We start from the raw sequence: 26,205 nt of genomic DNA on the forward strand, positions 1-26,205 counted from the left end.
TTGGCATGCAGTTATTCACAGTATACCTTATGATCCTTTTTATTTTTGTAAGGTTGGTAACGACATTTTGTCTCTCTCTTTCTTTCTTTCTCTCTCTTTCCTTCCTTCCTTCCTTCCTTCCTTCCTTCCTTTTTTTTGAGACAGGCTGGAGTGCAATGGCACAATCTCAGCTCACTGCAACCTCCACCTCCTGGGTTCAAGCGATTCTCCTGCCTCAGCCTCCCGAGTAGCTGGGATTACAAGTGCATGCCGCCATGCCCAGCTAATTTTTTGTATTTTTGGTAGAGACAGGGCTTCACCATATTGACCAGGCCGGTCTCTTAACTCCTGACCTCAAGTGATCCACCCGCCTCAGCCCCTCAAAGTGCTGGGATTACAGCCACCACACCCTGCCTCTTTTTATTTTTTTTCATTCCTGATTTTAGTAATTTCTGTCTTCTCTCTTTTTTTTTCTTGGTAAGTTCAATTAAGGATAATGTCTATATTTTCTTGCTATATTAAACCTCTTATTAATATACAATGCCCTTTTTGTCTCTTGTAAACTTTTTTGATTTAAAGTCTATTTTGTCTGATATAGTCACCTTTGCTCTCTGTTGATAACTATTTGCATGGAATATCTTTTTTCATTTTTCACTTTCAATGTATTTGTGACTTTGGATCTAAAGCAAGCCACTTGTAGACAGACTATATAGTCATATGGAGCATAATGACGTTTTAGTCAATGATGGACCACATATAGGATGGTGGTCTCATAAGATTATAACACCATATATTTACTGTACCTTCTCTAGATATGTTTAGGTACACAAATATTTATAATTGCCTAGAGTATTCAGTACAGTAACATGACATACAGGATTGTAACCTAAGAACAATAGGCTATGTATCACGTACTCCAGGTATGTAGTAGACTATTCTGTGTAGGTTTGTGTAAGTCCACTGTATGTTCACACAATGATGAAATCACGTAATGACACATTTCTCAGAATGTATTTATCATTAAGCAACACATGACTGTAACTATATTTGGATCTTGTGGGATTTTTTATTCCATTCTACCAATCTTTGTCTTTTGATTGGATAGTTTAATCATTTAGACAAATTAATTGCTGGTAAGGAGGGGCTTACTTCTGTCTTTCTAGTATTTGTTTTCTATATGCCTTATAACGTTTTGTTTCTCATTTCCAACACTACTATCTTCTTTTAATATTTGGTTGATTTTATGAGAGTGAAGTGTTCAAATTCCTTTTTAAATTTCCTTTTGCATGTATGTATAACTCTTTTATTTATGTTTACAATGGTGATTACATTTAACATCCTAAAGTTATAACACTCTAATTTGAATTTATACTAGCTTAACTTCAATAACATGTAAAAACTCTGTTCCTTTATAGCTCCATCCCCATCCCTTTTGGTTGGTGATGTCACAAAATTACATCTTCATACATTTTGTGCCCCAAACCATAAACTAATAAATCTATTATAGTCTCTTAAATTATATAGAAAACAAAATGTGAAGTTACAAAGTATAATAATACTAGTTTTTAGACTAATAATTTTAAAAAGTGCATTAATCTCTCAAATCATGCAGAAAACTAACAGTAGAGTTAAAAACTATTGCTATAATAATATCAACTTTTATAATTCCCTATGTATTTACCTTTATCAAGATCTTTATTTCTTCAGATGGCTTCAAGTCACTGTCTAGTGTCTCTTCACTTTAACCTGGATTATTCCCTTTTGCATTTCTTGCAGAGCAAGTCTAATAGTCTAAAACTCCCTCTGCTTTTATCTGGGAATGCCTTAATTTCTCCCTCACTTTTTAAGGATAGTTTTGCTGGATGTAGGAGTTTTGGTTGACAATGTTTTCTTTTAGCACTTTGAACGTATTAGCCCACTGCCTTCTAACCTCCAAAGTTTCTGATGAGAAATACACTGATAATCTTATTGAGGATCCTTATGTATGATGAGTCATTTCTCCCTTGAAGCTTTCAAGATTATTTTGGTCTTTATCTTTCCAAGATTTGAATATAATGTGCCTTGGTGTGGATTTCTTTGAGTTAATCTGACTTAGAGTTTGTTAAGCTTCTTGGATGTTTATGTTCATGTCTTTCATCCAGTTTGAGAAGTTTTCAGCCATTATTTATTCAAATATTCTCTCCTCCCCTTTCTCTCTCTCATCTCCTTCTGGGACTTCATATGTTTGTTTGCTTATTTGTGTCTTACAGGTCCCTTAGGCTCTCTTCACTTTACTTCAAATGTTTTTCTTCCTATTCCTCAGATTTTATAATTGTCATTGTCCTGTCTTCATGTTTGTTGATTCTTTCTTCTAACTGCTCAAATCTGCCCCTGAATCCCTCTAGTGAATTTTTTATTTCAGTTATTACACTTTCCATCTCCTGAATATCTTGTTTCTTTTATAGTTTTCAATACCTTTATTGATATTTCCATTTTGTTTGTACATTGTTTCCTTGACTTTCCCCATATCTTCCATTAGTAATTTGAGTGTCTTTAAAACAGTTGTTTTAGGGCCAAGCACGATGTTTCATGTCTGTAGTCCCAGGATTTTTGGAGGCTGAGGGGGGCAGATCACCTGAGCTCAGGAGTTCCAGACCAGCCTGGCCAACATGGTGAAATCCCTGCCTCTACTAAAAATACAAAAGTTAGCTGATCATGGTGATGTGTGCCTGCAATCCCAGCTACTTGGGAGGCTGTGGCAGAAGAATCACTTGAACCCAGGAGGCGGAGGTTGCAGTGAGCTGACATTGTGCCAGTGCACTCCAGCCTGGGTAATAAGAGTGAAACTCTGTCTCAAAATAAAATAAAATGGTTGTTTTAAAAATTTTTGCCTATTAGGTCTGCCATTAGATTTTTTTTATTAAGTTTCTGTTTATTTTGTTTCCTTTAAATGGGCCATAGTTTTTTGTTTTTGTTTTTTCATTGCATGCCTTATGATTTTCTGTTGAAAACTGGACATTGGAAGCTAATAATGTGGTAACCCTGAAAATCAGATTCTCCCCCTTCTTCAGGGTTGTCTGGGTTTTGTTAACTTATTCATTGTTTTGGAGGTTAAAAAAAAATTTTTTAGGCCCTCTCTGTACCAAGGATCAGCCTGAGGTATAAGCTTAAGGTTTTCTCAGGTCTTTGCTGAGCTTACACCTTTCCCTGAGTATGTGCAGTCACTTTCTAATTTTACCATACATGCAGTTACTTTTGAATGTCCTAGTTTAGCTCTCAAAAAGACAAAATAAAAAAAAAATGTGGAAAAGGACACTGGCCCTTTAAGCCTCCTGAAAATCACTCTAGCCAGAGGTGGAGGGGCATGCAACAATGGGGAGAGGTGCAACAACAATGGCTGTGATCAGAATCAGTAATCCGTGATTGGAGTACAGATCCCTGATGTTAGAGGACAAGGATATTTTTTTTTTCTCACTCTGGCTCCCACAAGCTGTAAGCCAGCTGCTCCAGCTGCCTGCCAGGGGGCTGGGGATGGGGGATGGTAGTTTCTACTGTGCTTAAAAGCTGAAATTGGCCAAAAGTCACTGCAATTTACCATCCTATTCTTCCCCTGGAAGTTGCAAGCCTTTAATAGACTCCAGAGTTCCAAAATAGGAAGATACTGGCATACAGCTGTCTTTAGGTGGGGAGACAGGTTCCTGGTGCTTCTTAATCTGCCACCTTCCCAGAATTCTTTCCCCACTGCCTGTTACTATACATAAAATTATATTAAAATCTACTCACACCCAGCTCATTTATTCATTGTTGATAGCTGCTTTCACACTACAATGCCAGAAGTGAGTAGTTTTGACATGGACTGTATAGCCTGCAAAGCCAAAAATGTTCACTATTTGGCTCTTCACAGAAAAAGTTTGCCAATCACTATGGGGGAATAGAGTATGTAGGGTATGAAAACTAACAAGATAGCCTACAAATAGGACATCTATTTTCTAAATAAATGTAAATTATAGCTATAAAACATAATTTAATAAATACATGAAACACTATGAAAGCATTTACCACCACCAAAATTGTGCTGCTGCAAGTAATCTTGGGAAGTGTCCAACTTCAATCAAAGTGACCATTACTCAATACTAGAAGGTAACCAAAGAAAGCTCAAATTGGATCATGCATACCCTGAAGTACTCACAAAATTTGGAAAGTCAGACTTTTAAACTTTCTGGAATATCAGTATTTCCAGAATACAGTTGAGTTTAAAATGTGAATGTAAACACAGCAATACCAAGGAGTAAAATGTAAAATCTGTATGCATTTTTAAGATAAAACAAATTACTACATGATGCTCCTCTTGATTGCAATGTGTTGATTGAGCTACCCCAAAAACTCCTAGCAAGTTACCTTTATTCACTCTACCTTCGCAAGTTGCTGTGGAATTGTGGTATATGAATAGGATATTCTTTGTAATAATCTTATGTGGGTGTGGGAAGTTCTCAATTCATTGCTCTTCAATACCTAAGAAGTTGGCCGAGAAAGCATTAGCTGAAACATTCTGAGGTTGAAGCCAACTTGGCACTCTAGATGTCAGCCAAGGAACATTTGTTCTAATTTTAAGTAACAACCCAGTGTCAAGGCAGAGTTCCTACTACTGAAAAGACACATAAAGCACTCCCCAACAGGGCAAGTAGGAAGGGCAGGATCCCCAACTTGGGTGCAGAGTCAAACTGCTACTAACAGACTGAGCTTCTTGCTATGGATTATATCAAAGCTACCTTAATTGAAGAAACAAAAGCTTAAAACAGCTTGTCAACTTTCATCTTAAAGGACTGCAAGGAGTGTTGCTTCTGTTAGCTTATTCCAGGAAGCCAGAGCTCTCTGGAGTCTTCTCTTCCCTGGACCTTCCCAGGGCCACTTTCAAGTCCTCTCAATCTCCCTTCTTTTCCCTATTCTCCAGTCTTTGGGTTAAAGGGTGTTAGAAAGAAGGAATAAAATTTCCTTAAAAAGCCATAAGCCACTGCTTTTTTCCTTCCTTTTCTAGGGTGAAACTGTCGGCTAGAGAGAAAACTTCAGGGGCCTTGATTAGTAATTCAGCATTCCATTCATAATGGATATGGGTATTTCAGTGGAAACATTTGCTCAGCAGCACCAGTGCACGCTGACCAGTCCTACAGTAGAGTGGTCTGCATGGAATGTATAAGAGGGGAAGAATGTTATTAACATTTTATCAGTGTTTATTCAGTCCCACAAAAGAAAAATTGATGCAGCATTCCAGGAATGAATATTCCTAAATGGGGCAGGGATGTTCATCTATCTTTTCCATAGCCCAGTGAAACATCATTCAAGAGTATCTAAGTGGCTAATCTCTGATTCGACATTTGCTATGAAATTGTTCAACCTTGTTTCCGTAATAATGACCGAGATTGGTAGCTGTCTGCCCAATGTTCTTTCCTTCTCCTGCTTCTTTAGTAGCATAGTTCTGATTTTGACAGGAGAGGGAGTGATGATAAGTCTGGCTGAAGAACTAAATTTCTCAGCTTCTCTTACAGAGATTGGGTAACTCTATGACTGAATTCTAGCTTCTAATACATAAGGCTTTTCAGGGAAAACCCCTTGAAAAAGGAGTGTTGAATCAGCTAGGCGTCCTTTTGGTGGCTCCCCCATCCTCTTTCTTCCTGCTGAAATGACGGATTCAATGGCTGGAGAGGCAGTGTCTAACATGTGAACTTGAAGTGACTTTGTGAATGGGTGGCTTATTGAAGGAGGCGGAAGCATTGATGATTCCACAGAGCCAGCATAACAGCCTTTAATTGTCCATATCTGTATTTCATTTACGTGAGAGAAACAGAAACATCAATAACTTCAATATTCTGTAAGCCACCATTACTGAGGAGTACAATTACTAACACCCCATGTGCCAGGCAGGATGCCCTGGTCATTGCAGAGGAAAAATTGTGATACAGATTTGTACACCAATCTCCTTCAAGTTTGGTTAGTAGGAAACAAGCCCCTGGAGACATCTGCACCCAGTAAACTACAAAATTAAATTTCTGAGTCTTGCGGTGCGTGGAGTCTGAGATAAGAAGCCTCTACCTAGGAGAGCAGTAAAGGAAACAGGTCCTTAACTATGATCAACTCTCAGTTAAGAGAAAGTAGTAGAGAGAAAGTTCTATGAGAAGTCTGAAGATGAAACAGAAGCAATTCAAAAGGCAGGAGAGTTCTGAATGATGAAGGTAGGAGTCATTTCAGCATTTTCCATGCGAATCTCGGCTGCCCATCCCACCCCACATCCCATCACTCCCATGCTCACACATTCCTGTAAGCCTAGAATTCATGCATGTTCCCTAGTCTCAGGACTTGGTAGCACAACCTCCACTGACTTGCCCAATAGAAAGTAAGTTTCTCTTCTTGCCATCTGAATTCCACATTTGGTGTGCCTGAAGTAAATCCTAAGAGCCCATATTAATTCAGTTCTAGAACTTTACTGTCATCCAGTACATAACCCATGTTCAGTAAATATTAGTTGATTTAACAGAGGACAAAAAAATTATAATCCCCAAAGTAAAATAGTCTGAAAATATCCGGTGAAAAACTTGAGGGGAATGGTATTTAAAAATAAATGCAGCTGGACAGGCACAGTGGCTCATGCCTGTAATCCAGGCACTTTGGGAGGCCGAGGTGGGCGGATCACCTGAGGTCATGAGTTCGAGACCAGCCCAGCCAACATGGGGAAACCCTGTCTCTACCTAAAAATACAAAAATTAGTCAGGAGTGGTGGTGGGTGCCTGTAATCCCAGCTACTTGAGAGGCTGAGGAGGGAGAATTGCTTGAACTCAGAGGGCGGAGGTTGCAATGAGCTGAGATCGCACACTTCACTCCAGCCTGAGTGAAAGAGCAAAACTCTGCCTCAAAATAAATAAATAAATAAATAAAGTAAAATTTTAAAAAATGCAGTCAACTTATAGTTAGGATTTGTGTTGATAGTTGTTGGAAGGTAAAGAGAAAAATCCCATATAAAAATATTCTGTTACTCTGGCCCATAAAATCATCACTTTGAAAGAAACAAGGTGGAAGGTAGGGCTGAAAGGGATATTGAGAGGACACTGATGACCAACTTCTGTGAGCCACAATTTTGCCTAAGGCCTGCTCTGGTACCAAAGTGGCCATTTCTCTCCTCAGTGACCCCTTTCCAGACTGGCTGCCCACTCTATCCTGCTTTGCTTCTGCCACCTACTTCCTGGGCTTCTAGTGCTGGGCTGGTACCATTTATTTGTTTATTCAGGGCAGGAAAGGACTTGACCAGGTGTCTGTAGCACCAAATGCCTGTGGCTCCCTAGAGCAGGAGAGTCAGGCCCAAGGTAATACACACAGTGACCACCTCGAAGTTTCCACTCGAGGCAGGGCTCAGCCAGAACATTCCCAGAGAAACTCACTCCCTCAAAGTTACAGTCACTGTAGTCATTTTAGCTATTGAAGACCACAGTTCTCTGTATGTGTTGGCTCATTTGTGCTCCAACCTCCTCTACGACATCAGTTCTATTAGTATCTCCATTTCTCAGTGGAGGAAACCACTTATACAGGTTTAGTATTTTGTCCAAGATCACAGTTCCTAAGTGGTAGCTCTGGGATTCACACCCAAGCAGTGTGACCGTGGAGCCAGACTCCAGCCATTGTATGTATTATTTACTCTCTGTTGTCTGTGAAATGTAGAAAAGAAAAGGAAAAGAATAAAAATCCCCTCTGACTCCGGCAACAGAGATAACTATTTGCTTTTTCCCCACCTGCTATCCTTACGCAAACCGCCACCTTTATGTGGTGGTAACATCAGCTTCCCAGGCATATTCCTGTGGGAAACAGTCTGTCTCCCTCCCTGGCAGTGGCATGTCTCAGAAGTACCCTTTGGCAACCTCTTGGTGAAGTCTGTGTCTCCCTCCCACACCCCGCCATGCTACCCTCTCAGGTGACCTCTGCAGAGCCCACACCAGCAGGATTTCTTGACTAGTCCCCAGGCCCGCCCCTCTCCCTTCCCACCCCAGAGACTGTTTCTGCAGAGGCCTGCCCTCTCTTGCCCACAGCCTGGCTAGCCTAATCATCTCAGGTCATAAATGCTGAAGCTCTAGCAGGTTACTCCTCCCAGGCGACATGCTTGTACAGGCATTTTTGAGAGATACTGTACTTTTTAGCCAAAAGCCCCAAAGTGGAGACACACTGGGCTTGGCCAGGGTTTTGGTGTTCTCTTAAAGCACACCATCCCTTTGCTGCTTCACCAGTGGGAGTGAAATGTTTTCACAGGGAAACCTCCCTCCGGCTGCCAGGCTGTGATGGGGAGGTGTCAGTGGGTGGGTGCCGGAGGGGAAGATGTTTTATGTTACAACACAGGAAGTCAATGACCTTGGGGCCTCTGAGCACTCTGGCAGGTCAATTCATCTCAGAGGTTGTTCTTTCCTGCCCCAAAGCCTAGGCTGACTACAAAGCTCCTTCCGCCCCTCAAAGCAATTAGAGAAACAGAAAGAAGCAGAGTACCAGGACCTGAAAATGGAGCAATGCAGAGAGAAAGCTAGTGTAAGACCATGCTTCTCAATCCTTTCACACATAATACTTAACTTTTATAAGAAATATTTCAAAATATTCATTTTGCTATCTAGGAATGAGGTTCTTAGATATATAACCTACCTACACATACAATTTTTAAAATAAATATAATGTCCTACCTACAATGTAAAGAAAAATAAAAGGAGTGTAGCAGGTAATAAAATATATTTAAATATGTGAATTCTAGTACACAGCTGCCCTAGAAGACATAGCAAAGGGCCAGGTGCACCTTTACTTAAAATCATTGTGAACACAAGGGATATAGTTGCGGTTAAATTGGTGATTCAATATTATGAGAAGGGTTGCTGTCAGAAACATGCATTTCCAAAATTGTGAATAATTCTTGTTAAAGTTCTTTTTTTTTGAGACAGGGTCTCACTCTGTCACCCAAGCTGGAGTGTAGTGGCACAAACATGGCTCACTGTAGCCTCAATCTCTTGGGCTCAAGTGATTCTTCTGCCTCTGCCTCTTGTGCATCTGGTACCACAGGTGCATGCCACCACACCCGGCTAATTTTTAAATTTTTTGTAGAGATGGGGTCTCTCCATGTTGCCCAGGCTGGCCTCAAACTCCTGGGCTTAAGCAATCCTCCTACCTTGGCCTCCTAAAACTCTGGGATTATGGATGTGAGCAACTGAGCTCAGGTTAAAGTTCTAAACAAAACAAAATATTATCTTGCCTTGATTCCCACAATAGTTATAATCCTAAAAATTTCAGTATGTATTAAACTATCCAAAAAAAAAATTATGTTTATACATAAAACAGAGTTACATTCCAGCACAGGTAATCTGTAAGATTTTCATCAACACATATGTCTATTGTGATTTTCCAAAGGCACATGGGACATAGAACAGTTGCATTTCAGGAAGTCTAGCATCCTTGGCCCCCACTTCCTAAAATGTTAGGTGACCCTCCAGTCATTGTGACAAAAATGATCCCATAAATGTCTAAAATACACACTCCCCAGAAGTATGGCCCCCATTGAAAATCAATTTTCGTTTGAGGCGACCCCAGGAAATGATTAGCAGGAAGATCGCATACCTTAACTCTGTATGGCATGAATTGCTCAGTAGCATCAAGGAAACTGAGGGCAAAATACTGATAAACAATATAGGCAAGTGTTAGTGACATGTTTCTCAAGAAGTTAAAAATACTTGCCCTCAAGAAGATCAGTGTAGCAGGATTCATTCAGAACTTGCTAAATCATCTTAAAGAACCAGGAATGCCCAAGATTTAACTAGAGAAGATTTAACAGTAACTTAACTGAGGATAATAAATCCAAAGAAGAACTAAAATTAAATTTGATGAAAGCCAATTTGTCAAAGGTCAATTCTCCAAAAGTCAAGTCACTCAATGACCAATTCACCAAAAGCCAATGTGTCAAACATTAACTTGCTGAAAGATTAATTCACCCAAAACTGCCAAATTTAGTACTTTAAGCCATGTCTAGAACTGTAGCAATTTCACCATAAGCCAATTTGCTACCATTGAGTCACTGTGGCTGGCCAAATCCTAGTGTATTTGGCACTTTTGGTCTGTCATTAAGTAATGAGAAGATCCTGGGTGTTTCAAATGTTGTGCATTTTGCACATCTTGAATGTCAAGGAATTTATGAAAAATAAGGTAGATTTCTCTCTGCCAGTACATATAAAACCAACTGCCTTCCCCATTACTCTTAATCATGGCTTTGTGAATAAGCTCAATCAAATAAATATTTTGTGCATGTTTCAAATTTCAGACTCTTTCATTTGATATCATATACATGAAAGAAGAGTTTGCCCTTTAAACAGTTTTATATCAATTTGCCCTTCCCTATTTGTGCTGACTTTGTCAGTCTTTTGAACGAAGTTTTTGTCTGCATGTCAATTTTTATGGATCCACAAAATATGTGGAAACTAGCAAAAATTCTTTCTATGAAATGGGGTCTATACAGAAATTTAGAAATGTGGCTAAAATCCAAGTTAGGCATAAGGCCTCAAAACTAGAGAAGGTCATAATCTGTGTTGAAGGGCAAGCTCCCCCATTCACATATAAAATGCTGTACAAGAAGTGCAAGGCCCTAAAAGGTGAAAAACATGAAATGAACATTCAAATAAGCTGCCCTGATAAATTCTTAGGGAGAGAGATGAGGTGAAGCAGTTCCTGTGAGCCACACCAAAAAAAAACGGAAAATAAATCTTCAAAGACTATTGAAGCAATTTCATACAAACAATCTGTTATAAGCTCCATAGGCAATTAATAGAATCAAGGTTTTGGTGAACCAGTAATTTGGTAAATTGATTATTTGGTGAATTGATGAGTTGCTACATTATATTTTAGTGACTGGGATAGCACCGTCTTTTGGAGCATTAGTTTGCCTTCCTCGCGAAGTAATGTGGTAGGCAGGTGGGGAGTTGGAAATAAAAGAGCAACAGAAGCAAGCATGGGGTGTGCCCAACTTAGCACAGCCCATTAGAGATGATGTCCCTTCTCCATTCTGACCTGCATGCATGTCCCCACCGTGGAGACAGATGCCTCGGGCTAGCTCAGCTGGCTGCCAGTAACAGGTGAATCCCATAACCAATTCTTGTTCCGCTTTTACACTCACCTGAAATGCTCCTGATTATAAATGAGCTTCCTCAGTCGTTTTCCATCAGAGAGAGAAATTGTAGTCCAGGGTCATGCGTACCTGGTCACCTTGGTGAATATAAATCTCAATGTGCATTAATAAATGAGCATCTTTGTTTTTACATCTGTATTTTATGAGCTTCCTAAGTGTGGACCAGCACCACTGAGTCTGATCACCCCTGAGACCCTGGTAAGATTAATTTTTCACAGCATCTGTGGGTAATGGCCAGGTCCAGGTCTGTTCTGAATGCATCCCTGTTGGCTCCACACCTTTACTTTATGTTTCTACAATCTATAAAACATAGTGGAGGAAGACTCTACATGTAAATGGTGGGCCTAAAATAATTGCGAACAGGGAGAATTGAATATTTTTGTTACGTATTTTATATAAAAGCCCTGAAGTGATAGTCTGTGTATCGGAGCACTAAGACAGGTCACGTGAACAGACATAAGCATTATTTCTCTGGCTCCAGCTTGAACCAGCTATTGTGGGCCTTCCATCTTTCCTTGCTTCACCCCCCACCCTCCACAGCCACCCCTACCCCACCAGTTATTTAGGGGAGGTACCAAGGAGTTCTTGTGTGCTAATGAGGAGGTCTCCCAGCTCTTCCTGCCATTGTCCTCCCTGTTTCACTCCTGTCTTAGTCCGTTTGTGCTGCTATAATAAAATACCTGAGACTCAGTAATTTATAAAGAACAGAAATCTATTTCTCACAGTTCTGGAGGCTGGGAAGTCCAAGATCAATGTGCCAGCAGATTCAGTGTCTGGTGGGGGGTGCTTTCTGTTTCCAAGATTTTGGAATCTTGGAATATTGCTGCTGTGTCTTCACATAGCAGAAGAGATGGAAGGACAAGAGGCACTAGGGTTCTCCCTTCAACTGCTTTTATAAGAGCACTAACCCACGAGGGCAGAGTCCTCAGAACTTAATCATTCTCGGAAAGCCCCCACTACTTAATACTATCACATTGGTTATTAGGTTCCAGCATATGAATTCTGGAGGTACACATATGTTCAAACCACAACTTCCTTCAATTCTATCTATTGCTTCCTTGTGAAGCAAGGAAGGGCTGGCACTGAAGGTGGTCCTGTCCATGCCAAGGGCAACCTTCTGCTGCTGGGCCTCTTCCCGCTGCTTCTCCAGCTGGAGCCAGGGTTTTGGGCACAACTCCAGGCCCTCTAGATGCCCTGGATCTCCAAGTGCCAATGCAGGGCCTCACTTGCTGTTACCTCTAACTTGACATGTTCTGCACAAAAAGGCATGTGAGGAGCATCTCTCCCTCTCCTTTGCGTCACAGTAGACACAGGGCCCTGAAGTGCTGCCTCGTGTTTCCCAAGAATTCTCACGTCAGTCTACAGTCAACCAAGTCTCTAGATGAGGGAGTGATCATTGCTACACAGAATCAGAGCGTAGGTAAGCTCAGGGTGCCACAGAGAATCAGAAAGTGATGCAGAAACACCTAACCAAAAAAGATAGAGGCCATGTACACCAGGTTAGTGATGGGTTTTTGTCTACCCCTGGCCTGTCCTGCTTACCCTGATGGAGAAGAAAGTGAGGATTGCCATTAAGCCATGCTGAAGAACATAGGTTAATTTTGTAGTCAGAAAAAAATGGTGACATTTCAAACCATCATTGTAATAAAACAATACATTTATTTATTTAATTCAATGCTTGTAGTCACATTATACAAATTGCCATCAGGTCACAGGTCTCAATAGTGTGGGTACAGTCACTCTCAATGAATCATTTTGCCATCTCCATAAAGTTACAGGTGAACAAAGGCCTTTAGATAGTATAGGGAGAGACACCAGATCCAACTGGACCCAACTAAATGACATGCAGCATTTCATTACCCTGAATGGACAGGTCAGAAAAATACCTTTCTATGCATCTCTCCCTTTTCCCATACCTTCAAAATAGGGCCTCAGTGGGACTGGGGGGCAGTGAGCCTTACCTGGGCCTGCCCCAGGTTCCATTTCTGGTATCAAGGACTTTTCAGCCCCTCCCTACCTTGTCATGTATCTATGAATAATCACATGCATGTGTGCACACACACACGCACACACACAATTTCACCCTGGCCCAGACAATTTCCAAGGCTGCTGGTCAACCCTGGTGCTGGTTTCCTGATTAACAGTTGCTCACTCCAGGCTTTACCTTGTAAACCTAAGGAATTGTCCCTGGTTCTGCTCTGCTGCTTTAGGAGGCAGAGAACCTCTGTGCAGGCTGGAATCTCACCTTTCCAACATCATTTCCAGACAGGATTCACCAAGGACATCTGTGTCCTATGGGAAGTCCAAACTCCCATTCTGCAAGTATGTCTAATTTATTTCAGCATTCAGCTGTCCCTTTTCTGTGAAATGTTTCTTTTATCCCATGTGTCTTTCTCTGCCTCGCCCTCTCAGTCTCACCCTTCCTTCCAACTAAGTTAGGAGAGGGACTCTGCTATTTATGGTTGACCTTACCACTGTGCTTTGTAAGGTATGCTAAAGGATTTTCTCCCCACCTTTGCCAGTGGATTTTTAAATTAATTTTAAAAGAGAACGCCATTTCTGAGGCTGTCCTTCCTTGAAGGACACTTTTTATTCCCTCTGCAGAATGTGCACTGGGGATTGGTCTATAGAAAAAAAATCTTCTGTGCCTCTGTTTTATTTTATTCCTGGGGTGGTTTGGAGGATGGGTGATCTGATGACACAACTAACCTCACAAAGTGTCCTCCTTCTCTGTCGGAGTTCAATTTACAACATAATCGGGCTTGGCAAGGGATATCCTGAAACAGCAGTAACCCTCTACACAAAACATCACTTTGCTTCAGGCCAAGCCTATTCACCTTCATGGTTACTTTTACACAGTGTCTAGTATCTTGTGTACAACTATAATACTTGGTCCTCAGTGATTAAAAAGAACACAGGGTTTGTCTACACACACACACACACACACACACACACACACACACACACCAGACTCTGGGAGAAGTGTGCCTTCCAGAAGTATTCCTTGCATTGCTGCCCAAATCCAAACCTCTTCTTTGAGAAGGGAAGGGCACATTAAAGGAGGTGCCTGAACCCTTCTCTGAGTCGGGGGCCCATGGTTTCCTCCACGTCCCTGGTGGAGGCTTAGAGTCGGAGTGGGAGAGGGAAGTGGTTGGAGAAGGGGAGAGAGCTATGTTGAAAGACAGCTGGGGAGAAAGCAAGCCCTCTATTCCCCTCTGCCCCTTAGTCCATGCTGAAACCCCAGAGTACACTAGCAGAAGCGGAAATGGGCAGTCCTGCCATTTCCAGGTTCTGGTGGGGACCTTTCCACATCCTAAACCAAAACACGGGACATAGACTGTCTGGGTTTGTTCTGAAGAGGTGGCAGGTCCATTTTTTCATGGAAATCCTGACAGTGTCAGCTGTGAATACCACTGATGCTAGTGTAGGGTTAACACCATGGAGGTTGCAGGGGCCTGTGCTCTTGCTGTACTTCCCTCACAGCTCTCTCTGTTATTTACTTTCCCCTTAATTTCACATTTGTTAGTTGTGGGTTTGGGTAGGGCAGGAGAAGCAATAATTTCCATTTACTACCAACCACATAGCACACAAAACCAAATGTAGACCACTCCTCAGTCACCGACCACTGTTTCTGATGGTACAGGGACATTCTAGGATGGGGGATGAGATATCCATCATTCAAAATGAGCCCAGAGGGCCACTGCTATAAATATATGTGGTTGGCTGAATATAAATGTCTGACTGTATATTTTTTAAGATAAACTTTTTGTCTGTTTTGTTTTGTTTTGAGACAGAGTCTCTCTCTATCTCCCAGGATGGAGTGCAGTGGCATGGTCTCGGCTCACTGCAACTTCCACCTCCTGGGTTCAAGCAGTTCTCCTGCTTCAGCCTCCTGAGTAGCTGGGATTACAGGCATGCACCACCATACCCAGCTAATTTTTGTATTTTTAGTAGAGACATGTTGGCCAGGCTCGTCTTGAACTCCTGACCTCAAGTGATCCATACACCTTGGCCTCCCAAAGTGCTGGGATTACAGGTATGAGCCACCACGCCCAGCCAAGATAAACTTAAAAAAGAAAAAAAGACTTTAATTAGCTGGAACCCTACTAACCAGCACTCTGACTTAATTAGGACAATAAACTATCAGGAAAAGAAACAAATGATAACAAAAAAAGATAAAAATAATAGCTATTTATTGTGTCACTTCCGTGTGCCAGGAAGTTATTTCATATACTTTTTCTACCAACCCTGGGGAAACTCTAAATGTCAAAGAGGTTAAGTAAGCTAGCTAAGAGCATACCTCCATTTACAAGTGAGTCAAAACTCAACCCCAGGTTCTATGCTCTACAGAGCTATTCTATATGCCTAAGTTTTGTCATGTGTTGCCATAACAGAATAGCTGAGAATGTAATTTAAAAAGAAAAGAGGCTGGGCTCAGTGGCTTTTGCCTGTAATTCCAGCACTTTGGGAGGCCGAGGCAGGCGGATCACAAGGTCAGGAGATCGAGACCATCCTGGCTAACATGGTGAAACCCCGTCTCTACTAAAAATACAAAAAATTAGCCGGGCTTGGTGGCGGGCACCTGTAGTCCCAGCTACTCCAGAGACTGAGGCAGGAGAATGGCGTGAACCTGGGAGGTGGAGCTTGCAGTGAGCTGAGATTGCGCCACTGCACTCCAGCCTGGGCGGCAGAGCAAGACTCTGTCTTAAAATAAATAAACAAATAAATAAATAAAATAAAAAGAAAAGAGGTTTATTTGGCTCACATTTCTGATGGCTGGAAAGTCCAAGAGCATGGCACTGGCATCTGCTCTGCTTTTGGTGAGGGCCACGTGCTGTGTCACACATGGCAGAGAAGCAGAAAGGCAAGTGGGTGTGTTCAAAGAGGGCAAAACATGAGAGTCAACTCTGCTTTGTAACAAACCACACTAGTGGGAACTAATCCATTCCCAGTAGAACTAACCCTGTCTTGGGAGAAATACATTCACCTATCTTAACCACCTAATCACCTTTTAAAGGCACCATCTCCCAACACTGCTACATTGGCAATTAGATTTCAGCATGAGTTTTGTCAGAGACAAACCACATCCAAACCACAGCACTTTATATATCTTGCTTTTTTGTTTGTTTGTTTTGTTTTTGTTCTGAAGTCCTAAATAATGAAATGGGTAAGACTTTTACAGCTACTAGGGTAGTCATTAGCACTGTTTATCAAATATTTTTGGATTGCCACCTTCTGAACATAGAGAAAGACAATATTTTCCAGCCCCCTCCTGAGTGGGACACTGTGGCTGATACAAGTCAATATGTTGTGAGTGGAAATAATAGAAGTGATGTGTGTCACCTCTGAACTGGGGCATTTAATCATTAACAGGAGACTCTCCAGAGCTCTCTTTCCTTCTGCAAAAAGGCAAGTTCCAGCTCCACCAGCATAGGTCTTGAAGTGAGGATGATTTCAAACCAAGCCTCAGCTGCCCCATGGTAGATATGTTATATGCCTGAGAGTTGGGGATTATCTGATACTGCAGCATAATCTAGCCTATCCTAACTGAAAGGATCACAACCTAAAGAGTACAGAAATATATCTTTATTTCCTCATAACTAACTTAACTCTCAAGCCCCCACTTCCACCAATAGTAGAAAATTTAATGTTGTCCATTCAACTCACTTTGAGTGTAGCTCTCCCCCATTTTTTGAGGAGAGAATACTTGGTTAATTCCAAGTTCCACCCCTTGGGATAGGGATGGGACAGTACATCTAAGTTTCAGGTAATGAAGTGGGTAAAAAGAATAGGTTTTTTTTGGTTGTTTTTGTTTTGAGATGAAGTCTCACTCTGTCACCCGGGCTACAGAGTGCAATGGCAAGATCTCAGATCACTGCAACCTCCGCCTCCCAGGTTCAAGTGATTCTCCCACCTCAGCCTACCAAGTAGCTGGGAATACCCGCATGCGCCACCACGCCTGGATCGTTTTTGTATTTTTAGTAGAGATGGGGTTTCACCATGCTGGCTAGGCTGGTCTCGAACTCCTGACCTCAAATGATCTGACCACCTCAGCCTCCCAAATGCTGGGATTACAGGCGTGAGCCACAGTGCCTGGCCAAGAGCAGTTAAGTGCCCCATAACAAAGAGAGGCACTGCAAGTTACCTTTGTCCCAGGGCTGTCTTCTCATCTGCAAGCCATCACAGCCACGTGGCTCTTTCCTCTCTACCTTTGTGGTGGATGTGTCAGAGGCACGTGAACCAGAGCGACTCCATCTTGAATAGAAGCTGGGTAAAATAAGGCTGAGACCTACTGGGCTGCATTCCCAGGAGGTTAGGCATTCTTACTCACTGGATGAGATAGGAGGTAAGCACAAGGTACAGGTCACAAAGACGTTGCTGATAGAAGGATGCAGTAGAGAAGCCGGCCAAAACCTACCAAACCCAAGATGATGATGAAAGTGACCTCTAGTCGTCCTCACTGCTCATTATACACTAATTATAATGCATTCGCATGCTACAAGACAATCACACCAGCACCTTGACATTTAATAAATGCCATGCCAATGCCCAGAAGCTACCCTATATGGTCTAAAAAGGGGTGGAACTCTCAGTTCCAGGAATTGCTCACCCCTTCCCGGAAAACTCATGAAAAGTCCACCCCCTGTTTAGCATATAATCAAGAAACAGCCAACCAGCAGACCTCAGGGCTGCTCTGCCTATGGATTAGTCATACTTTTATTCCTTTACCTTCTTAATAAACTTGCTTTCACTTTATGGATTTGCCTCGAATTCTTTCTTGCACAAGATCCAAGAACCCTCTCTTGGGGTCTGGATCGAGACCCCTGTCCAGTAACAGACGCCTGCAACACTGCCAAGGCTTCTGAACATGAGGCAAGCCAGTCTGCCCCTCCTCATCTTAACCCAAGACCTCTAAGGTTTCCAGCCCGCTCACAATGTTTCTCCCTCCTCCGCACCAGATCTCTGGACCTCAGGCTGCTGGGACACTGTGAGGCGGTCCTCGAGTAACTCATGCAGCTACAGTGACTATTGCTCTGACATCGTGTGTGCCTCTCTAAGGGCCTCACTGTCTGCCTACGCTACAGCTTGGGGAGCAAGGCACGAGTGCCCTCTTGCCTCAGGCCCCAACCCCACCAAACCTATCAGAGGTTTATTTTTGTTCGTTTGTTTTGTGCCGTTGTCCTAGGTTTCTTGAAAATATTACAGTATTGCAGAAAGATTCAAACAGATCCCTGAGGCGTTTTGAAAGTCATGTCACCTGTAGGCTGACTGACCTGCAGGTTGGACAGACTGCCAAATGCTGGAGTCCAAAAGCATTTTCTTAGCATCAGAATCTACTTCAATGATCTCCTGATCCAGGGCTGAGACCTCGGGAACATGATTGTCTCTTTTTTCTCCCTCCTCCTCCTGCAGCTTGATGGAGATACCTCTTACTGCGTCCCTCCGAATCCACTTCATCAGATGCGTGACATAGCCTGCTATCTTGTTGTGGAGCTTCTTGCTGGGGATAATGGTGATCTCCTCACACACGTGCTTGTCCGTGTGGCAGTCGTTGCCCAGGCACGTGTAGTACTTTTCTATGATGACCCGGACTGCCTTCTTCATGGTTTGGGTGTGAACGCGGCCCATGTTGGCGGGTCCTTGGTAAAAGAGGCCCTATCAGAGGTTTCTAACACACATTTTCTACACCCCACTGCTGGCATGAAGTCAACGGGGTAGCGGGATAGGGGTTAGGACTCTGAACATTCTCACAGGGAAGCCCAACAATATCAATATCTTACTTTCCTGCTTTCCTTTCCCAACTCTCGGGTCCCTCCCCTTTTGGAATGTAAAACTATCTCTTACATCAGAGCTACTCAAAGTGCTGGTTGGCAACAAGCTAAGTCTGGTTGGTGTCAGCATATAAATCACCGTTATTGCTTCCTTCATCAAGAAAGTCTTGCTAAAAAAAAAAAAAAGAAACCAACCCTCAAAAAAAAAAAAAAAAAACAGCAATAGTGCCAACTGAACTAAACAGTGTTCATAGTGATAAAGTTGATTTACATTCTGGAATAGGCTTCTTATCTCAGTAATAAACAGGTCTCAGGAGGTAGCCGAGTTTGTTGTATGTTCCTACCTATTCTGTGGTTTGTGGATAAATTTTATGCCCAGCTTCCTTCCAGTTTCGGCTTTTGATGCTCAAAGCCAGCTTTTGGAATTTAAAAAACCTTTCCACTCTTTGGTACCTTGTCTTTCAAGACTATTGTTTCAGCTCTGAGTTTCAACAACCCCATTCAACAATTCAATTGACTCCTTTGTTCCAGCCTGTATCTGCCCTTGTCCTGAGAATATTTTTTTTTAAATCATTGCTGAGAGACTGGTGAGGAAAAGATAATAATTCTGCCTCTGCACTGTTCAGCTTTTTAATTGTATTTCCTGTCTCCCTGGCTAGAATGTGGCATAGTTTTTAAGGTTGAGATTTATTTTATAAAGAAGAATTAATTCTCTAAGCATTCAGATTAATCAAAGTTTGCCTAGCTCTTTGTAAAAATGACTTTTTAATTACCAGTCATTTTGAATCTGCTCCCCTCTAACAGCACACACAATGAAAAAGTCACTCAATTAATGTGATGTTTATTAAGAATATGTAATGACATGAATAAATGCTTCTTATAATATGAACTGAAAAAAGTGGGTTACAATGTTGGGTTACAGTGTACATATAACTTTAAAAATACAACAAAAGGTCTAGGACTAGGAAAAACAATAGAAATAAATGCATTTGTTTATATTTTTAATTTATATAATATTCTTTAATAGAAAAAATTTTAATTTTTTAAAAAAGTGACTACACTTCCCTATTGACTTATAACTTGGAAAACACATTAGTCGTGATTCCATTTTGTCTTACATTATTCTTTTGATGGTTTATCTCTCCAGTATCTGCTCTAAGAATCTTTTCTGCCATATTTTAATAACCTTCGAAAGCAACTGAACTCCTCCGTTGTGGTGCTTTTCTTTTTTTTTCTTTTTTTTTTGAGGTGGAGTCCCTCTGTGTCACCCAGGCTGGAGTGCAGTGGCATGATATTGGCTCACTACAACCTCCACCTCCCGAGTTAAAGCCATTCTCCTGCCTCAGCCTCCTGAGTAGCTGAGATTACAGGTATCCACCATCACATCTGGCTGATTTTTGTATTTTTAGTAGAGATGAGGTTTCACCATGCTGGCTGAGGCTGGTCTCGAACTCCTGACCTCAGGTGATCCACCTGCCATGGCCTCCCAAAGTGCTGGGATTACAGATGTGAGCCACCATGCCCAACCGTGGTGCATTATTATTTCATCAACCCAGTGAAGAACCCCTCTACATTCCTGATCCTCATTTCTACCCAACCCCCAGGTCTCCATATGTATTACTTGTCTGGCAATACACGTGTACCCTCACTCACTGCATATGTATTGCTGATCCATGTGCAAACATGCTTCCAGTGTGCATGAAGGCTCAGTGTCATGCTATGCCAACCGTCTCTTACTTTGCTCATCATTGCCTCATTTTCAGGATTTTTCCCATCACCACACCCTTGTTGTTTCCTATCTCAAAGAATAGTGAGGCATCCCAAATCCCTTACACAGACTGTGAAGTGTCTGGAATTAAATTTCTGAGTGACCTCCACCCTGAGATTACACTCTGCTACCAGGTCTGTAGAATGTTTTCTAAAGCTTTATTGAGATATAATTTACGTAGTACAAAATTCACCTATTTAAATGGTGCAATTCAGTGGTTATGTGCACACTGCAACCCAACATTATAACCCACTTTTTAAAGTTCATGTTATGAGAAGCATTTATTCATGCTATTACACATTCTTAATAAACATCACATTAATCTAATGACTTTTTGATTATATGTGTTGTTAACGGGGAACAGATTCAAAATGGTAATAAAAAGTCATCTTCACAAAGGGCTGGGCACACTTTGATTAATATACTCCAAGGTTGTACAACTATCACCACTAGGTAATTCCAGAATATTTTTATCACCCATAGAAGGAACTCTAAGCCCATCAGCTGTTATTCCCCATTCATCTCGCCTCCCAAACCTTGGCAACCACTTTTACTCCCTGTCTCAATGAATTTGCATGCTTTGGACATTTCACATAAGTGGAATCATACAATATGTTGTCATTTATGACTGGCTTCTTTCACTTAACATAAGGTTTTCAAATTTCACCCACAATGTAGTATTTCATTTAGTATTTTATTCCTCTTCCTGGCAGAATAATCTTCCATTACATGAATATACCATATTTTGTTTATCCATTGGGCTTGTAGAATTTAAAGCAGCATCACTTTTAGTACTTAAAGTATAGTGAATTTCTGTCAAGTAATTAGGATAATTATGTCTTTTTAAAAATAATAATAATTTAGGCATCTTAGCAAATGAACAGAAAAAAGAAGGGATTTAGGGAAAACATAGGAAATTTCTATATTTTTCTATTCTTTCAGTAAAACAGAATTCTATGCAAGCTAGAAATGTTTTCTCACATTTTTCCTGTGCCTACACATCTCTATACACCTTCCTAATCCTGAAAACCCAGAACACAGTGCTATACTGACTTGGTACTGAATCCTCAGTAAGTGTTGAATAAAGGGTGGATGAAGAGTGAATAAGAGACACCATCTTGCTCTTTCTTCTCCCGGAAGCCTCCCCCGACCTCCACCTTGCTAGTCTTCCTTTCTGCAGTGCAAATGGTTGAGCAGACAGTAGTGGGGAGAGCTGCAGGAGAGGTCAGCGGTTAAGCTTAATTACAAGTAAATACAATTTCTCTGGGGTTGCTGTGGAAAGGAGAACAGATAAGATCAGCAAAAGTACTTGGAGGGCCTTGGAAGACAGCCCCTCTGCAAATATAGGATTGGCTTTTATTGTTGTTGCTGCTAATAAAACAGATGTTCTCAAAGCATTCCTCCAACCAGTAACAGGGCTGGGGAAATTGCTGTGTCTTTACTGGTTGCTGAAACTAAATAAAAATCAAATTAAAGTTTAATTCACCTCATAATTTTCTTCATGGCAGGTCTGCTCAGCAGCCTTGAGGCAGCGCCAACGTCCTCCTCCTCTGTGGCATATATCACCCTCAGCCCGGGGCCCCCAGAGGTCAGCTGCACATTTCCCTCTCCTGGAGGTCCAGTGTGGGTGTTTGCAGCTGAAGAAAAGGCCCAGGCCAAGATGAAAGGATGCTGGGAGCTGCTGGAAGATACCAGAAAGGACTTTGCTCCTCTTCCCCTCTCCAGGGTCTCCATGGCAACAGGGGGAAAGCTGCTAGGTATTCCAGCTATGTGACCTGGGCCATGCATATTACCCAGCCTCCTGAGGGGTGCCAGACCATAAACACTGAGAGGCCTACAACCACAGATGGCATGCTCCCTCCTATGCCCCTCATACCCAGGACAGTGTCTGTGATAAGGAGGGCTCAAGGATCATTTCATGCATCCGTGCAATGAAGTTTCCTGTTCAGTCAATACACGAGTGAGGGAATGAAGTAATTTTTTGCAAGTGTTTCCTTTTAAAATAATATCTGTTCTTTTTTAAACCTCCTTCCTCCCTTCTTTTCTTCCTTCCTATTCTTTGACACACAAATAATGTAAAACTTCCCAGGGCACCGTTCCAACTCTAACAGATGATTCCCCACGTGCTGGGAGTTAACAGCTTGCTACTGACTGTAAACTCAGAGTTGGGTTTTGCAGTTTTTAGATATATTGAGTGCTCTACAGATGCAAAGCAGTGACCTCCTCATCTAAATCAGACAAATGCAGATAAGGAGAAGATCATGAGGAAGCCAAGAGGTGGATAAACACAAATGCCCAAAAGAGTCTTCAAGGTCAAGAACTGTCTCTAGAAAAGCCATTGCAGTGACATGAGAATGTCAGAAGTAAAACCCAGGTAGGATCACACATTCTCCTTTGAAATTAGTCCCTGCTCATCCATTCATTTAACATTTCAGTGCCTACAAAGTGGACAAGACCATATGGAGATGAATGAGGCTGACTGTGAGGGGCCTGCAGACTAGTAGGGGAGGCTGAAGTGGAAATGAATTGTTACCTTACAAAGTGGCAAAGGCTGCAGGAGAGACATAACGTCCAGGTGGTGCTGGGAGATGCTCCCCAGAGGAGGCAATGGGGAGATTCCTAGCAGGAATAACCTGACTCAGTCTGGGTCTTATAGAGTGGAGTCAACATGAGAATGGGAAGTTCAGGATATAAGAATGTAACTGCCCAATGTAACCTTGCCTGTTGCCTAGGCAGAGCCAATTTATCAAGACAGGGGAGTTGCAATAGAGAAAAAGGAATTCACACAGAGCCAACTGTGCAGGAGACCTGAATTTTATTATTACTCAAATCAGTCTCCCCAGCATTCAGGGATCAGAGTTTTTAAGGACAACTTGGTGGTCAAGGGAAAGCTGGTGAGCCAGGAATGCTGATTGGTCAGGTCAGAGATGAAATCATAGGGAGTTGAAGCTGTCTTCTTGCACTGAGTCAGTTCCTGGGTGGGGGCCACAAGAACAGATGAGCCAGTTTATTGATCTAGGTGGTATCAGCTGATCCATCAAGTGCAGCGTCTGCAAAATATCTCAAGTGCTGATCTTAGGAGCAGTTTAGGGAGCGTCAGAATCTTGTAGTGTCCCGCTGCATGACTCCTAAACCATAATTTCTAATCTTGTGGCTAATGTTAGTCCTACAAAGGCAGTCTTGTTTGGGGAAAGGGCTGTTATCATCTTTGTTTAAAACTATAAACTAAGTTCCTCCTATGCCCAGGAATGAACAAGGACAACTTGGAGGTTAGAAGCAAGATGGAGTCAGGTTAGATCTCTTTCGCTGCCTCAGTCATAATTTCGCAAAGGCAGTTTCAATCATGGAGAAGAGATAACACATTTGAGAGAGACTGTTTCTTAATCCATCTTCAGTCTCTGTTGTGAGGCAGACACTACCTCCACCAGGCATTTCCCTCTTTAAGAGTGTCTTTGAAGACACCCTAAACTTTAATATTTGTGGCGGACCTGATCTTTGCACAAATGATTGGGAGTTATTCTTTAAAGGGCCAGGGAATTTATCATTGCATATCTTTTGGCATAAGGTTAACGAGAAGAAGGTGTAGAAATCCTGACATTGGTAAGAGATATTTTTCACTTTGTTTTATAAAATATAATGCATTTTCCAAAACCGTATATAAGCTAACCAGCTTCTATCTCCTCTATCACAGATGGAACTGAGCAGAGTTAAGCATTCTGATTTTAATTCATGAAGCAGGAAATCTTTCTGGCAGGTCCTGGTGAGTTTCCAGTTTGGCTGCTGACAGATAGAGAAATGTGCTTTCTATAATCTCTTCCTCTCCATCCCACGTCCACTGTGCACATTCTTCAGAGCTGGCAAGAGTCACTGACAGGACATGGCACCCATGGTTTGAAGAGCCAACTTTGTTCTGCAGGCGGCCCAGAGCCAGTGAAGGGCTTTCTTGAAGCACATAGCACGCCATGGTCATGCAACAGCGATATGTAGCCTGGGTGTCACTCACCGAGACACATTTCCTCCCTCCGCTCCCTCAGCCATCTTTCTTAAAATTTAGCATTTTCTGGACAAGATCAGGCTTACTATAAGACAGTGCTTAGAAAAACTGATGTTAAGTTAAGAGGGAAAAAATAAGGGAAGGTGAGGGAAGAAAAGTTGGGAAAGAGATTAGAAAAAGAGGAGGAAGAGGATGGGGAAACTGGAAGCAAAGAGTTTTAAAAAAAGTGGGGAGGAATAATGCTGTGAGGTTGAAGACTCCTACCTCAAGGCCTTTGCATTTGCTGCCTCCACTAGTAACTCTCTCTCCTCAGTGATCTCACTCCCTCAATTCACTTCAAACATCACTTTACAGTGACACCATCCTTGGGCTCCCTAGTAAAATCCACCCCCTTCCATCACTCACTAATTGTTAACTAGTTCTACTATTCTTCATAGCAGTGATCACCACCTAGTATATTACACATTTATTGGTTTGTCTTTCCTCAAAGGAATGTAAACTTCACCAGTACAGGGACTTTTTCCATTTCATTCCCTGCTATATTTTAAGCATCTAGTACAATGCCTGGCACAGAGCAGGTATATTAGTCAGAGTTCTCCAGAGAGGCAGAGCGAATAGGCTATGGACACACATAGAAAGATATAAGAGGAGATTGATTAGGGGAATTGGCTCATGTGATTATGGAGGCTAAGAAGTCCCATGACAGGCTACCTCTGTGCTAGAGACCCCGGGAAGCTGGTAGCATGACCTAGTCCAAGTCTAAAGACCTCTGAACCAGGGAAGCCAATGGTGTCACTCTCAATCCAAGGCCAAAAGCCCAAGAAAACCAGGGGGAGGCCACTGGTGCAGGTCCTGAGCTGACCTAAAGGCCAGAAAGCCTGGAGTTCTGATGTCCAAGGGTAGGAGAAGAAGGGTGTGCCAGCTCCAGAAGGGAGGGGAAATAATTTGCCTTTCCTCTACCTTTTTGTTCTATTCAGGTCCCCATTGATTGGACAGTGCCTGTGTACACTGAGGGCAGTCTTCCTCCCTCAGTCCACTGACTCACAGGCCGGTCTCCTCTGGAAGCACCCTCATAGACACACCCAGAAACAATGCTGTACCAGTTCTCTAGGTATTCCCTAATCTTGTCAAGTTTGGCACCTACAATTAACCATTAAAGTAGGTGTTCAATAAACATTTGTTGAATACATAAATCGGAGGTCCCGGGGCTCCTTAAGAAAAAAAAAAACAAAAAACCTCCTCCTTCCCCACCCGATCTCACAATGTCCCTGGAAAGAATGATCATTTTTATTTCATATCTTTATTTCATGGAGAGAAATTGTTTTTATTCACATACGGTTTGAACCTTCCCCTCCTTTTCATAATTTTTTCCTACCAACACCCTAACCTCCTGTAGAGTGAGAGAGAAAGAGAGCAGGAGGACACGTGCCAGTTCATGTGCCATCAAAGGAATCGGCCTTTCTTTCATGGCAATGCCTTTGGAGCAAACCTGAAGCCTGTAAGGCAACAACAATAACAGTCTCTTTCC

The 26,205-nt window shown here is 42.1% G+C and overlaps 1 protein-coding gene across 1 annotated transcript; it reads right to left on the bottom strand.

Moving 5' to 3' along the window:
• Positions 1 to 18,397: 18,397 nt before the first annotated feature.
• LOC105539569 (40S ribosomal protein S17-like) lies at positions 18,398 to 18,778 on the bottom strand. The gene has a single exon (XM_011979897.1). The coding sequence runs from the start codon at positions 18,770 to 18,772 to the stop codon at positions 18,398 to 18,400; it is 375 nt and encodes a 124-aa protein (XP_011835287.1). The 5' UTR covers positions 18,773 to 18,778.
• Positions 18,779 to 26,205: the final 7,427 nt, after the last annotated feature.

This window comes from Mandrillus leucophaeus, unplaced genomic scaffold (assembly GCF_000951045.1).
Source record: "Mandrillus leucophaeus isolate KB7577 unplaced genomic scaffold, Mleu.le_1.0 Scaffold207, whole genome shotgun sequence".
Lineage (NCBI taxonomy): Eukaryota > Metazoa > Chordata > Mammalia > Primates > Cercopithecidae > Mandrillus > Mandrillus leucophaeus.

Coding starts and splice junctions, on each gene's coding strand:
- LOC105539569 (XM_011979897.1), bottom strand. CDS start 18,772: ATGGGCCGCGTTCACACCCAAACCATGAAGAAGGCAGTCCGGGTCATC.